The following is a 13,701-nucleotide window of genomic DNA, read 5'->3' on the forward strand; positions in this document are numbered from 1 at the left end:
CATGGTCAGCATTTTCTCTAACATGCCCATGGATTATCCTTTGTCAAAAGATTTTTATAACAGTGCATCAGTAGGTGGATTACTAAATGAACCACATTACTACTAGTGACTGAATTCACTGGAGTTTGGTTAGAGCATTTGTGTAGGTTATTATGAGTAAAATGTCAGTTCAGTAACACTGGGTAGTAATGGACATACTTCCTTGTTTCCATTAGTAGAAAAAAAAGTAGGGTTCATATACAATGTGTTCACAAGAGTACACCTTGAAACAGTTATTCCCCATTAGCCTGAAAAGAAGGAAAAAGTCTTCTAGCTAGTTCATTATATTATAATTCTGAACAACAGATGTTAGTAATGGAACCAACTATATATACACCATAAATTACATAATCACATTTTCACATAAATATAACACAGTTTTGTGCTACATCTGGAACTACTGTCAGTATACACAAGTTCAACATTCGTAATTATTATATACTACGATGAAGGTTCCGTCTCTGTTCTTGATTGTAACTCCTGATCCAGTCTTTCCTTAGCTCGAACAACCTTTGATTGTAGATAAAAGGACCCGCCTTTTGCTTTGTCGTTAGCATTAAAAAGACATTCATAATTTTTCTTTATTTGTTCAGGGTCCAGTTTTTCAACGTTAAGTATTTGCAGTGCTTCTTCTATAGTAATGCCAGTTCTTGCATTAGCTGCAGCTCGACTAGCTCCTTTCTCTCCACCACCACCACGTCTTGCCGCTTCCTGACTTGCTGCAAATTCTTGACGTAATGCTCTTGCGAAAGCACGTCCAACAACTTGAGCTCCAAGTATAATGATTTGTGCGATATGTTTGGCCATTACAAATCTACACAATTTTCAGAAGTTAACCAACCAATAACAATATCATTGTATAACCTAAAATTGTGTTGCCTTCTCCAACCATTAACAACATATGAGTTTCATCACAGAGTATTGGATATCAGTGTTGCCAACACGAGGAAATTAAAAGATGAACTGACACGGTTTATGTTCGACATCAATGTATTAGCGAAGCGGTTTCGATATCTTGCTTTCAATAAGAGGACATACCACCACAGCAGACAATCGACATACGTCGTATTAGGTAGTATTCATTTACACAAGGAAGTGCTGCCATCACACGAGAGATTTAGGCACTTTAGGACTCGTGATGGGCAATTATATGAAGAAAAAGAAATGTGGTTGTTAAAACAATAGGTGGGTTCATTCGGATTGGTCGGTTACTAAGAACTACCTTTGTATATACTTGAGTGACATGTCATGTATTTTTATGCTAAATTGACTGACTGGGCTTGCGTGATGGAAGCAGATGAACGCGCGCTTTAGCTATATTCCGCACCATGAGAACGAAATGGAGGCAACCTTCCAACCTTGACTCACGCCCCGGAGCATAGGTGTAGGAATTCTTTCTGCTTTCAGTCAGCCTGCATGGAGCATCTACTCGATGATTTTTCACAAAATACAGTTGATTATAGTGGATTCTTATATAGAACTGGACAAACCAGAACTCCGCGTCGTAGAACAATACACAATATAGTCCTTCGATCTTGCGTGACAGTACCTAATCATGAATTATGGTTACCATAGGGACAAAGGAAAAAACACTGGCAGCAACGACGTTGCTTCTTTATCGGAGGTTAAAAAATGTATTGAGTGGAAATGAAAGCCTATTATTTAAATATTAATGTTTGAATGAGTGATCTTAATTGAAACTGAATAGGCAGTGACGTCTTCTAAGTTTTACTTGGAATAATATAGGACTAAATGACACGAAATTACGAACGCACAACTCGTGAACCACCAGAAAGAAGGGATTGTCTTTGTTACTGTGAGTGGTAAGTTATATTTAGCTTCAGGCTTCTTAGGTGCGGACCTGATTGTCTCCGAACCTTGTTACGGACGTCGTCTTCTTTCAAAAATAGGAATCGTAAAAATAAATGGACTACTGAAAACAACTACAAGTCACAAAAGGAACTTTGCAACGACTAATTTCCTTTAAATGTCTAGCTATATCAGTAAGATTGCTTGTAATTATAAATTAGAGTGACCTGTTTCTGCCTGTACCGTAGAACTGTCAAATATAACATCAAAGGTATCATACATGCCTTATAAAATTTTACACCCACAGCTCGAAATGGTTTTTCACTGTTACCGTCAAATCGAGACATAAACAGGTTTCGCGTAGCCGCCGTGTTGTTATTTTACATTACCACACAACATGTCATACCATTAAATAGTGTTTGTGTGGCTGCTGCTTCCGAAGTTTGCGAAGCCGCCATGTTAGTATTACTGATGACAGAAATTAAGAAGTTACAAGAGTAGCGGCCTGTGGTGACCTGTTCATGATACATACGTTGAGTAACATCAGTTGGTTGAGTAGTAATCGAGACGGACATTCGAGATAAAATAAATAGCGTGGGCTAAAAATACATAATTTGAGTGTTTGAGTGCGCCTCAACAAAAAGTGCGAAGTAGAGAGTACATAATATTTTGCTTGCAGTGAATTATGATGAAGGATGGCGAGGCCACCCACAGTGCAGATTGATATAAGTTCCCATTTCTATCAGGCTCGATCAGACAAACGAGGTCACAGGCAGAGGCATCCAGTCTCCAGCCCTGGGCCGTCTTGAATTCCATTGTTCACTTTGTATCAGCAGCGCTATCATCAATACATTACCTTTGCAATATTAGACCCAAGGCAAACTTCGAGCCAAGAAGTTGGCCTAAGCAATCAATTGAAAATATTAGCCAATTTTATTAGACCGAAGTAGCATTTTTGGTTATCAAGGCGGTGTGTTCAAAGATGGCTGTTTTCTGGGTTGTAGCGCCGCTCCTTGGCGATCGTCGAAATCAGCCATCGTTTTATTTGACCTGTTGAGGGTCACGGTTGACACTGGGCGTTTATCGCTCGTATTCCGTAGTACCATCCATTCAAATAGTGGGATAGTATATTTATTTAGGCCACGACATTTACATTTAAATGCATTTCCTTCCATATATGTCGCAGTATTTGTAATTATAAGGTAATTAACATCTGCAGAAATTAAAATTATACTGCATTATGAAGATGACCTCGTGATTTGGATGTAATGGAAAATGGGAATAATGTAAGTGCATAATATTTAATTTTGTACTGAGCAGAATATGAAATTGTTTTGTACAAATGAAGGCATAGGCCAATATTTATTTATAAATTATGAGAACTGGATTATTTTCAAAGCTATGGTTGCAATACAGGCATATGCTGGGCATTTTGATTGCATTGAAGGAAAGGCAGTTAGGGGAAAAATTCAGTACGAGTCAGGAGTGCTAACCATTCAACAGGGCAGTGTTTCTCTATTAAAATTAACACGTCAGTATATGAAAGAAATTTATTATAATTTTATCATAACAAATGGCAAGCATGTGGTATATTTTTTCTGTATAAAATGACACATATTTACAATAATATTAAAATATCATGATTACAACTTGTGTAGTAACAATATTCACAAATATACTTACAATGGATCTTTATATTCGGGGCAGTTTCAGTTCTGTGGGCTGGATGCGTGACCAGTATTGCCTTTTTTCCCTTCACCCTATTTTGTTTCATCGACTGAACCTCTTTCGCTCGTATCTAAGAACTAAACTACTCTCAAACCACTACACAGCATCAGATAGACCGAGCTCCTGGATCGCGCGCACACGTGAGCAGCGAGCGACCACAGAAACAAACTCTTCTTACGTCTGAGACCCACGATTACCTCTCAGTCCCTTTTTAATGATCCCCACTTCTCTCGAACTCCTTGTTCGCTGCTGACAATTCATAACCAATAAAATCCTCTCTGGCAATCAGCCGCGTTAGTTGGTTACCGTAGTAAACCGACGTTTCGGGAACTCTGTCCCCATCTTCAGGGTTCTGATGTGACTGGATCCTCAGAAGTCACTGTGTAACTGCCTGCCAGAACCCTGAAGTTGGGGACAGAGTTTGTTCCCGAAACGTCGGTTTACTACGGTAACCAACTAACGCGGCTGATTGCCAGAGAAGATTTTATTGATTGTACTCGCCGCGAAAGTCGCAAATCCTATAATTCATAACCAGTCTTCTGTTATAAGAAAGTTACTGATAACTCCAGAACTGTTTGCGACTGAGTTAAAAATTGTCATCGCGTTACCTGGGACTTTTCTCCCGGCAGGTCTTAAAAAAAAGTTGGTGTTAAGTTCACGTGATCGTATTCATACATAACACAAATTACGACTTTCTTTTTCCTTATTGGAATGTGGCAACTGGAAATACGTCACAGAATGTTATCAGGTCTCGTGGAGCAGGAAAAAGTGAATGTACAATTTATGCTAATGCAACATTCTGCCAACAACATATTTATTATTGAATTCATATTTTAATGTTAGGTATATTTTAGAAGAAGAAGAAGGCGAAGAATAAGAAGACGAAGAAGAAGAAGGCGAAGAAGAAGAAGAAGAAAAAGAAAAAGAAGAAAAAGATGAAGAAGAAAAAGACGAAGAAGAAGAAGAAGAAGGCGAAGAAGAAGAAGAATGTAGCTTGAAACTTTAAATATGCGAATCTCTGAGCAAAATTAATTTTCTTTTTGGCGAAGTTTCAAGTTTTTGAGGTAGCAAGAATGAAGATAACTGTCATCTGGAATATTACGCCATCTAGTCTTACAGAAACTGACCAGTGCTTCAGAGGTGCATACTGCCTCCATTATCAGCTGTGACGGCCGTGATGATGGAGGCAGTCAGTTTCTATCAGACTACAGAGCACAGCATCCCAAAAGACAGTCATCTATTTTACAAAGCAATTCATTAAAAGATGTGGATGAGTATGACGTCTTTCAAGATATAATTCCCTGACCTCCAGTTACACTAAAGAATGTCAGCGTCATCTGATGATCATGATGTTGCCACTGACAGCTTCTTCACTTACGTCTGTCATTTTAGGTGGAATATCCTAGCAGTTATGTAAACAGCATCCATAAAACACGCAGAAATCGATTACTTTCACTATTCTTAATAACCGGATACCTACAACAAGAAGCACAATTTGTTGGTGATTCTGTTACAGAAAGAAACACAGAAAAGTAATGTTTAAAATTGTCACGCGAGACCACACGTATTCCGTAACAGAACTTAGAAAAGAGTTTCTGCCAAAACACAGGAGAGACTTCAGAAGTTGATTTTTAGAAACGACACCTCAGGTAGCAGACTGAGCATTTATGAGTGGCATTATTAAAACATCCCGCCAGGAAACTATCCGCCTGCACCGAGTGTCTCCAGGTATTTGGACTGTGGCCGTGCCATGTCACGAATACAAGCCTCTGGATCACTCCGGTGTGTGAAGTTAAATTACTGTAACAAAGTGTGTAAATATAATGGTACTCTATACCTGAGTGAGAATTGACGTGGTAATTTTTTCTGGCATTCACAGAAATGGTCAGAAGGATTACGACAGATCAGACACGCTGGTACTCACCGAAGTGAAAAATGACAATGGTGAACAAATGTTTCATACATTAGATCGGCATCATAGTTTTGGTACGAAACTCAAATCACCAATTAAAAAAACTAGAAAAATCCTGGATTTGTATGTTCAATGATGCAGCGTTTACAGTATTTCTTAACAGCTCTGTAACCTTCTAGGGATATCTGGCAATCTTGGATGTTGAGTTGCTGTAATCCCCTGCAGTAATATGCAATGCACTGCACTCCCCTGTCTGTCACAAGATCACAACTCCGAAGACTCAGCTTCTTGAGATTTGGACAGCTCTCAGCAAGCGCCCTCAACCCTGCATCACTCACGTCACACTTACCAATGTCCAAAGCTCGAAGCCGAGTGCAGAATTGAGCCAGGACAGTAATGGCGTCATCACTAACTGCCTCACAGCCCCGAGCGTTGAGGTACCTCAGTTTGTAGCACCTCCGCGCAATAACTTTGAGACCGGCGTCTGACACTTGGTCACACTTTGCCACAGATAAGTACCGCAACGTCGCTCCCAGCTTGGCCAGTTCGTAAAGACCGAAGTCTGTCACTTGGGTGCAGTCAGATACGCTCAGTTCTCGTAGCATTGAACAGAAACTCGGTACATACTTGATTCCAGCATCTGCAACGAAAGAGGACAGACATTTCACCTCCCATTAGATATTTCTGACGCTACTAGTAAGAACAACTCTTTTAACTGAGGAAGGTGTGGCGTGACACACAAAATCAAAGATGGCTTCTTCTGGGATGTCGCGCCGTGTAATCTGATATAAACTGACCGACGTCTCAGGGTGATCAGGGCTATCTACCTTGATGATGGAAACATCAAGCGCCTTTGAAACGCCGGTCATTTGCTACTAGAGTACATGGTGCAATATCCCAGAAGACAGTCATCTTGACACTCAGTGCCGTGAAAACCTGAAACTTCAGAATCAGAATCGGGTGTTTGGCTTACCTGTAATTTGAATGCATCGTCTCAGGTAGAGGTACGCGAGCTGCGGGCAGTTCCTCACGATGACCCGGAGTCCTCCGTCCTCCACCGCGTGACAGTCCGTCAGATCCAAATACTGGAGCAGGAGTCTCCGGGGAGGTTCTGGGCCCGGCGTCACGCTGATGCAAGATATCCGCGTACATCCTAAAATAAAAGACGTCTACGTCGTGACGCTGAACGAAATAACAACAATACTGGCATAAATACGAGTGCCCAACACTCTTATAGATTTTGAACACCACTCGTAAGCTTATTATGAGCCGGGATAGCTCAGTCAGTATAGTGACTAGCTACGGGCTGGACGACCGGGGTTCGATCCCCGGCGGGGGCAGAGGATTTTTCCTCTAGCCTCTGCGTCCAGACCGGCTCTGGGGCCCACCCAGCCTCCTCTACAATGGGTACCGGGGTCCTTTCCCGGGGGTAAAGCCGGCCGGGGCGTGATGCTGACCACTCACCCCAAACGCCTACATGACGTATAGTGGGACAAACCTTACTTTACTTTTACTCGTAAGCTTATTGTTACTAGGCCCACTAATTCCATGAAGCAGAGTCCTTCTTCAGAAGCTAACAGTGACTCAGCTCGCTGTCATATTCGCGTCTTCACTTGTTTAGGAGTTACCAGTGCGACATACCGCAGACACCATTTTGTAACCTGTCCCATCTTTAAGAAACCTGTTTATACACAGGCACTATTCGTCATAACATGTCACTCTGTGAAATCTAATACTGACTGAAGATATCTGTTATCGGAGAGCAAAACCTGATTTCTGCAAGAAAACGATTAAATCCGTTAGGTCAACATGTCTTTCTTTGTGTACCGCACAAAACTCTATGACGTAGGAAAGTACACACCCGCCATTACCATTAGCTGTTCGAGTGTAGGCGACACCTAGACAACCTTTTCCTATTTCAAATATTGGCATTCCACATTCTTTCCTTGTGTCCTTCATTCATATTTCCTTCTCGGTTGCAGAGATGTGACCAGGCATACGTACGTTGAAGAAGATTCACACATTCGGTTCGAACAAGTCGTGTTAGGTTCTGAGTAGAGATAAAAATCTGACTAGAAATGCGCTCATGTTAACCTGTCAGTCGACGGCATAGTTGATACTACTAGGTGAAGAGTTAAAATTCTGTACTTAGTTGTGGTAGATTTGTTCTCGCCTGAAGAAAGAGAACCAAGAATCTTACTTGTATAATTTATTGCACAGATGTCGTCCCTTCCACATGCACTGTATCTCCAGAAACTACCTTAGCCTCACCAGTCTCACTCGCAGTAAGATGCATTTATTTTATTGGAACATTTATATGTAATATAAATGTTCCAATAAAATATAAATTTAAAGCATTTTTTGTCTTCCCTTCTAAGCATCTGTCCATTGGCGTGGTACACAAAACTAGCATCAAGTCACTGGAATATGACAGAAAACGGAATTGGGATATAGAAATCCAGAACAAAGTAAAACTTTCATCTAATATAGTTTACTTGTTCCTTACAGAAGAAACGTATACCAGGTTATTTCAGTTCAGTGTTTAAAGCTCGTAATGGATACGTCGCCATTGTGGTCTAGCAGTTAGAACGCTGGCCTTGTAATCCTGGGGGTCTCGGGTTCGATTCCCGGCGGTGCCCGAATTTATAACTTGTGTTGGGCAAGGCCGTGGTCTAGGCAACACGGAGTTTTCCTCCGGGGGCTTCCCCGGTTTCTCCGTGGCATCCCAACAATTACTCCATTCACACACAGAAGAACTTCTGGATCACCTGCCTAAAACACATATGAACAGGTCCCAGTCCGAGAAAAGGATGGAAGGATCCTGTTCATATGGACCTGTCGTCAGACAGAACACTAAATAAAAATAATGGATACGTCACGTCCCGCAGTAGGCCAGGACAAAGTTAAAGGAAATTTGGGCCTAACTAAATTTAATTTATTTTCCAAACATAACATTGAAAGTTTGTGTTATTATCATTCTGATGCCTGATCATGTTTGAAATCTGCAGCCATTCCCAAGTGTCATGTTCTTCAAGTACAGCTTTCAATTTGAAAAGTCATATATATATATATATATATATATATATATATATATATATATATATATATATTCTTTTGAGTGGTGGAGTGACCTTTGACTTTGCTTTCGAGATTCAAATTGCTATTATCTAGTGACCTAGAGAACGGGAAGCAGAGATACGCTTCCAAACGTCGTGTTAACGCATTTCCTCTTCATGGCCAAAGATTAAGTTCGTGATGAGATCTCCTGAGAATCACACGACCTCACCTTTCTTGTCGAGACCCCGGGCTATGTGCATATTAAAACAAATGCTTCTCCTCTAACAATGCTGCTCTGTTAATACAGTGTCGGAAAGAAACGAATGTGAATCTTTATCATATTGATACGTGTCGACACAGTTTGATACAAAATAAGTTGCGTTTTTAGATTCGTTTCGAAAAAATTGAAATCCATCGTCCATCCTCGTGTAACAGGGTCCAAAATACAGAACTGAATTCGATCAAATTCCAAGAGACATTTACTAAATCACTTAGGGCCATGTTTACTACAGTTTAGTTTGCATTATACGAGGTGCGATCGGAAAGTTTCTAGACTGCGCCTATAAAAACCCGTACACTTATCTCAGGTATTAAATTCATCCATCACCCTCGAAGTAGTTCCCCTGGGAGTGAACACAACGATCCCAGCGCCGCTGCCAAGCCTGGAAGCATCCCTGGAAATCTTTCTTTCTCAGCCTGTCAAGCACCATCTGCGATTCTGCCTGAATCTCTTCTATCGTCTCAAATCTCCTTCCCTTTAGCTGAATTTTCATCTTTGGGAAGAGGAAGAAGTCACACGGCGAATAAGGAGGGTGCGGGATGACGGCCATGGTGTTTGAGGCCAAAAACTGCCGAACTTTGAGGGCGGTGTGCGCTGGCGCGTTGTCATGATGCGTCGCATGTGGAGTTCTTCCTTTAGAATCAGCTGACAGGTCCCATAGCCTATCCCAACAATGTCGCACAAGTCGTTGATGGTACGACGTCGATCTTCGTGAATGGCCTGCCGAATCTTCGTAACATTTTCGGGCGTTGTGCTCGAAGATGGTCGTCCAGAACGCTCGTCATCATCGACAGAGGTTCGGCCATTTTTAAAACGTGAATGCCACACAAAAGTTTGTGCACGACCCATTGCGGACTCCCCAAATGCTTGCTTTAGCATTTCATAGGTTTCCGTAGCCGTTTTGGCGAATCTTTGGCAAAATTTGATTTGTTCATGAAAATCCGCCATTCCGAAATAGCAGGAGGGTCGGTGTAATGCACTACCAAAATGCCCGTAACTAAGAAACAAACGCTAATTCGATGATGCCGGCTGGCACACTGATTCACTATGAATGTAGGCCGCACCCCCTAAAGGCAGAAGCTCGTACTACATCCGGTTCGCCCGCTATTGACACAGTCTTGAAACTTTCCGGTCGCACCTCGTACATAACTTTAAAAACGCCTAGAACATGCCGCGAGGTATTAAATAGGCTATATTCTAGCGTGTAAATGTTTGAGAAACTCCGAGTTAGTCTTCAAAGGCGTATATTTGCACTTACATCTCTAAAATAGTAAGCCTCAACCTTCGCTTTTAAATTAAGAGGATATTTAGATTGCAGGCACTTGTTTGGAAGTAAGATAGTATCAAATTTACCGTTGGAAACTCGCGGTGTTAATACGTTTTGGACACAATAAAAACATAACACAGGTTTACGCGTGCTTAAAATGTTCGTTCATGTGCACGACTCTTAAAATATTCGCAGCAGCAGCTTCACTTTTTTTTCTAACCGTCTGCTGCTAATTTTAAATCCCATATTGAGAGTTAATAATCTGTGCTTTTGCGTAGTCGGATTGGCCAGAACGAAAGGCAAGTGCATGCTTGTTCATGACTACACCGACTACGTACTAGCCAGAGATTTCTTTCTTCCCCCACCACGAAATATTGAATTAGTTCACTCAGTTCCCGCATTCTCCGGTGTGCTGTGGCGCAACTAGTTGTGTGGTAATTGGGCGGAATATCAACAGGCAGAAACGTGCATTTAAAGTGAAACTGTGGTAAGTCTAATTACAAATGTTTCTTGTCGTTGCATGATTTTGTTTATAAATGTGTTTATTTGTTCTGGACCCATTCAGATAAAACATTCTGAATGCAAGACAAGTGCGCCTGCTTGTGTATTAACAGGTCAGAAAGTATAAGACTAAAGCAGAGAAAGTTACGTCCCGTATCACATAAATTGTCGATTTGTTCGCGTGGTGGTGCGTCTCGTATTGTGAAATTAATAATTCAGTCGTTCACCAAACGAGCTTTGCTTCATTATCGTCCGCCATTTCGGTTGCGAAGCAAACATGCGAGTGCCACAACAACCTGCTCGCTAGAACTTGATCGAATTGGGCACACGACATCCACAAAGTAGAGCGTAGTTCTCCATGTAAAATGCCCCACTTTTGTCACGTAACTCATGAATACGACACGCAGTTTTCGCCTTTGGTCTCATAGGTTGTGACGCCGTTGGTTTGTAAGTGGTACAAAAGTTTCGGAGGAACATGCCGCCTCTATTTTCAGGGCCGAAATGGAGGAAGTGTGTTTCTAAGAATCGTTGGTATCCACGTGCAAGTCTACACTGCGTTACAACTCAGTAGACCGACAAAGACATCTTCACAGCCGTGGGCATACTACGTTCCAGCGTTTTTGGCCGCTGAACTTTGTGAATTGGAACCTCGGAGCGAGTCACTTACCAGAAGTTTGCCGGAAGGGACGGCAGCAGGCCGCGTACAGTACACTCCAAATAAAATATCACCACGGTATGTAACACAGGAATGTCGATTTCATTACACTATACATCACCAGAAAATTAACACTGCAGAGAGTATTAGATAATTTTATCTTCTTCACAACTCTTCGGTCCTCTTCCAATTCTTACACTCCCCACAGACCATCGCTTTATAATGTTCCTCGCTGGACATTACACGGTCGATGCACCTATTCACGTTAAAACCTGGGAGTAAGTGACGATTACTATTACAAAGGTAAAATTTGTTTACCGATCCCTGTTGCTTTCACTAATATAAACTTTAAATGTCGTTTTATTCTGCAACAATGCATTGTAACCTGTATATATTAATTAATGCACATTCTTGTAAGTCCCAAATACTGGAATATGATATAAGTTATTTTGAAAGAGTTTCCGAAACTTGGAAAATAATCTGATCAAATGCCACTTCGTCAACTACAAACCTCTAGCTGTTTATAAGAAGGAATAAAAAATAAGACAATACATTATTCTTGATACAACTAAAGTGAATGGTTATATGGTGGGAAGCGATCTGTTCGTTTTGTGACGCCAACAATCCGTTTATTAGCCAGAGTGAGTCACTGTTACGCTTTGGATCGCAAAAAAAGACAGTCTTCACGAAGACCAGCTTTTAGTATTTGATAGTCATTTGTCTGGGAAACGACACAGTGTATTAAGTGAGGTCACGTGACGAAGCCTCGTTAGTAGCGATAACTGTAGTGTGAAACATGTTTCAATCTGCTTGGCATTATAAAATGTCTAAAATTTATTTTGTCTGTCAAATAGTTTAGTTCTCCACTTAGGACCAACATTCAATTTGATTGCAACATTTTAATAAGGAGTCCGAATTCCCAAGTGGCTAGGAAGGCGCAATAATACTCTTGCTTGTTTTATCTCGAACGGGTTCATGTCCAACAGTTAAAAAAACATAAAACAATCGATACCGTGACTAACCGACCAAGTTCTCGTACTAATCGATCACTGCGGTTGATTCGATGAACAGTGATTTAATCGTGAACAGTAATTTTATACAGTTAATCAGTTCGAACCATTTAACGCCATTTACCAAGGTTATGCGTCTCTTTGAAACTCGCACAGATTCCAGGGCAGCAAACATGACGCTGGGAAGCAATCCGTGAGAGAAAAATATATAAATAAATGAGCTCTCTCGACCCTTTTTCAAGCATACTCCTAAATCGGACTTAATCTTCATTGGCATTTAATTAGAGTCAGGTACTACGCGAGCATGCATTAATATTCATTCATTCACACAGTGATATATCACGAGTAAATTATGACCAATAGACAATAGGATTTTTTTTCAGTGGGTTGATTATTATTTCGGCGATGCATTTGCAAGAAAACTTTCAGTTTCCAGACATTACGAGTATAATTAGGCCAATGCATGTGGAAAATATTTAAATATTGTATTAAATTTCATAGAAGAGAATTTTGCTTAACATGCTCAGTCTAAAAATTAGAGCCAACGAGTTTTAAATTTTCTGCAGTGAAAATCGTCAACTTACAGCTAGCTAGCTCCTGTAGTTTCAAAATTCAGTTCGAACGAAGCTGTCATACTTTTGGTTGTTAATCAATTTATCTATTCGTTCACTTAATCAACGTGTTTTAATGAGTATCTTTGGCGTGTAGTCCAGCCTTCACAACGAAATTCCAATCAGTGTAAGTCAAATCCAAAAATAAACAGAATATCGCAAGATCCAACAGGACAATCCAATCTGGTACAGATGCTACCAGCAACACAGAGCCATCACTGGAAGCCATGCTATTGCCGCCCATTGACGACTACCTGTTTTCACCTTCAGTTCTGCAGCTAACCTTGCAGAGTCTCTCGTGCCTTGTTGCCACATTCGTAAGTAACGCCGCGACATTGATCAAACATTTGTTAACACTGCTCCAGGTTCTTTGAGTACCCTCTCGCGGCGATCAGATGAAGAAGAGACGGAAACGGAAGTGATAATAATGGCAGATCGCGCTATGTTTCGCAGTTTTTTTTAAAAAAATTGAACTATCTCTCGGTCGATATTGTAAATGTTTAACGAAATACAAGGAATAAATTAGTTGTGATCCCAACTGGTGTCAATCAGTTTGCAACATCGTCTGTGGTTGTTGTTCTGGTGGCTTCATTTTTGTTACTGAAGAAAATACATGCTTTTGCACACTCGGCCCTCTACAATTAGAAGCACAGAACCTTTAAATAACCAATCGCGAATGAAGGCGAAACAGTACTGCAAATACGTAACAGACCGATGTCACTCATGCTTCTAATTATATTGTACCCAGTATATCTAGTTCGTAATTTATTGTAACAGTTTTAACAAGTTTTATGGAAAAAATTTTAATGTGATTCGACAAGAAATAAATGTA

General features: G+C 40.8%; 3 protein-coding genes across 5 annotated transcripts in view; 1 reads left to right on the forward strand and 2 right to left on the reverse strand.

Moving 5' to 3' along the window:
• Positions 1 to 307: 307 nt before the first annotated feature.
• On the reverse strand, positions 308 to 1,123 carry blp (mitochondrial import inner membrane translocase subunit Tim16). The gene has a single exon (XM_087352005.1). It carries the CDS (start codon positions 844 to 846, stop codon positions 481 to 483), a length of 366 nt encoding a protein of 121 aa, XP_087208131.1. The 5' UTR covers positions 847 to 1,123; the 3' UTR covers positions 308 to 480.
• A 2,261-nt stretch (positions 1,124 to 3,384) lies between these two features.
• Positions 3,385 to 13,701, reverse strand: part of LOC110840527 (uncharacterized) — a 57,968-nt gene continuing 47,651 nt past the window's right edge. Inside the window, exons 3-4 of the mRNA XM_022085623.2 lie at positions 6,462 to 6,641; positions 3,385 to 6,128 (exon numbers count right to left, since the gene is read on the reverse strand). Of these exons, the coding sequence (XP_021941315.2) occupies positions 5,593 to 6,128; positions 6,462 to 6,641 (716 nt within the window). The 3' untranslated portion in view covers positions 3,385 to 5,592. The remainder of the gene's footprint in view (positions 6,129 to 6,461; positions 6,642 to 13,701) is intronic.
• Positions 10,504 to 13,701, forward strand: part of LOC110840522 (PMS1 protein homolog 1) — a 104,158-nt gene continuing 100,960 nt past the window's right edge. For 2 of the 3 annotated variants that reach the window (XM_087352000.1, XM_087351997.1), the window contains exon 1: positions 10,504 to 10,579. The gene's annotated coding sequence lies outside the window, so the exon portion shown is untranslated. Of the gene's footprint in view, positions 10,580 to 11,087; positions 11,327 to 13,701 lie in introns of all 3 variants that reach the window. The other variant, XM_087351998.1, reaches the window with a different exon arrangement.

The sequence above is a fragment of the Zootermopsis nevadensis genome, unplaced genomic scaffold, assembly GCF_977971745.1.
Source record: "Zootermopsis nevadensis isolate Lab colony 2312 unplaced genomic scaffold, Znev_1.0 Znev_ptg000020l, whole genome shotgun sequence".
Taxonomy (NCBI): Eukaryota; Metazoa; Arthropoda; class Insecta; order Blattodea; family Termopsidae; genus Zootermopsis; species Zootermopsis nevadensis.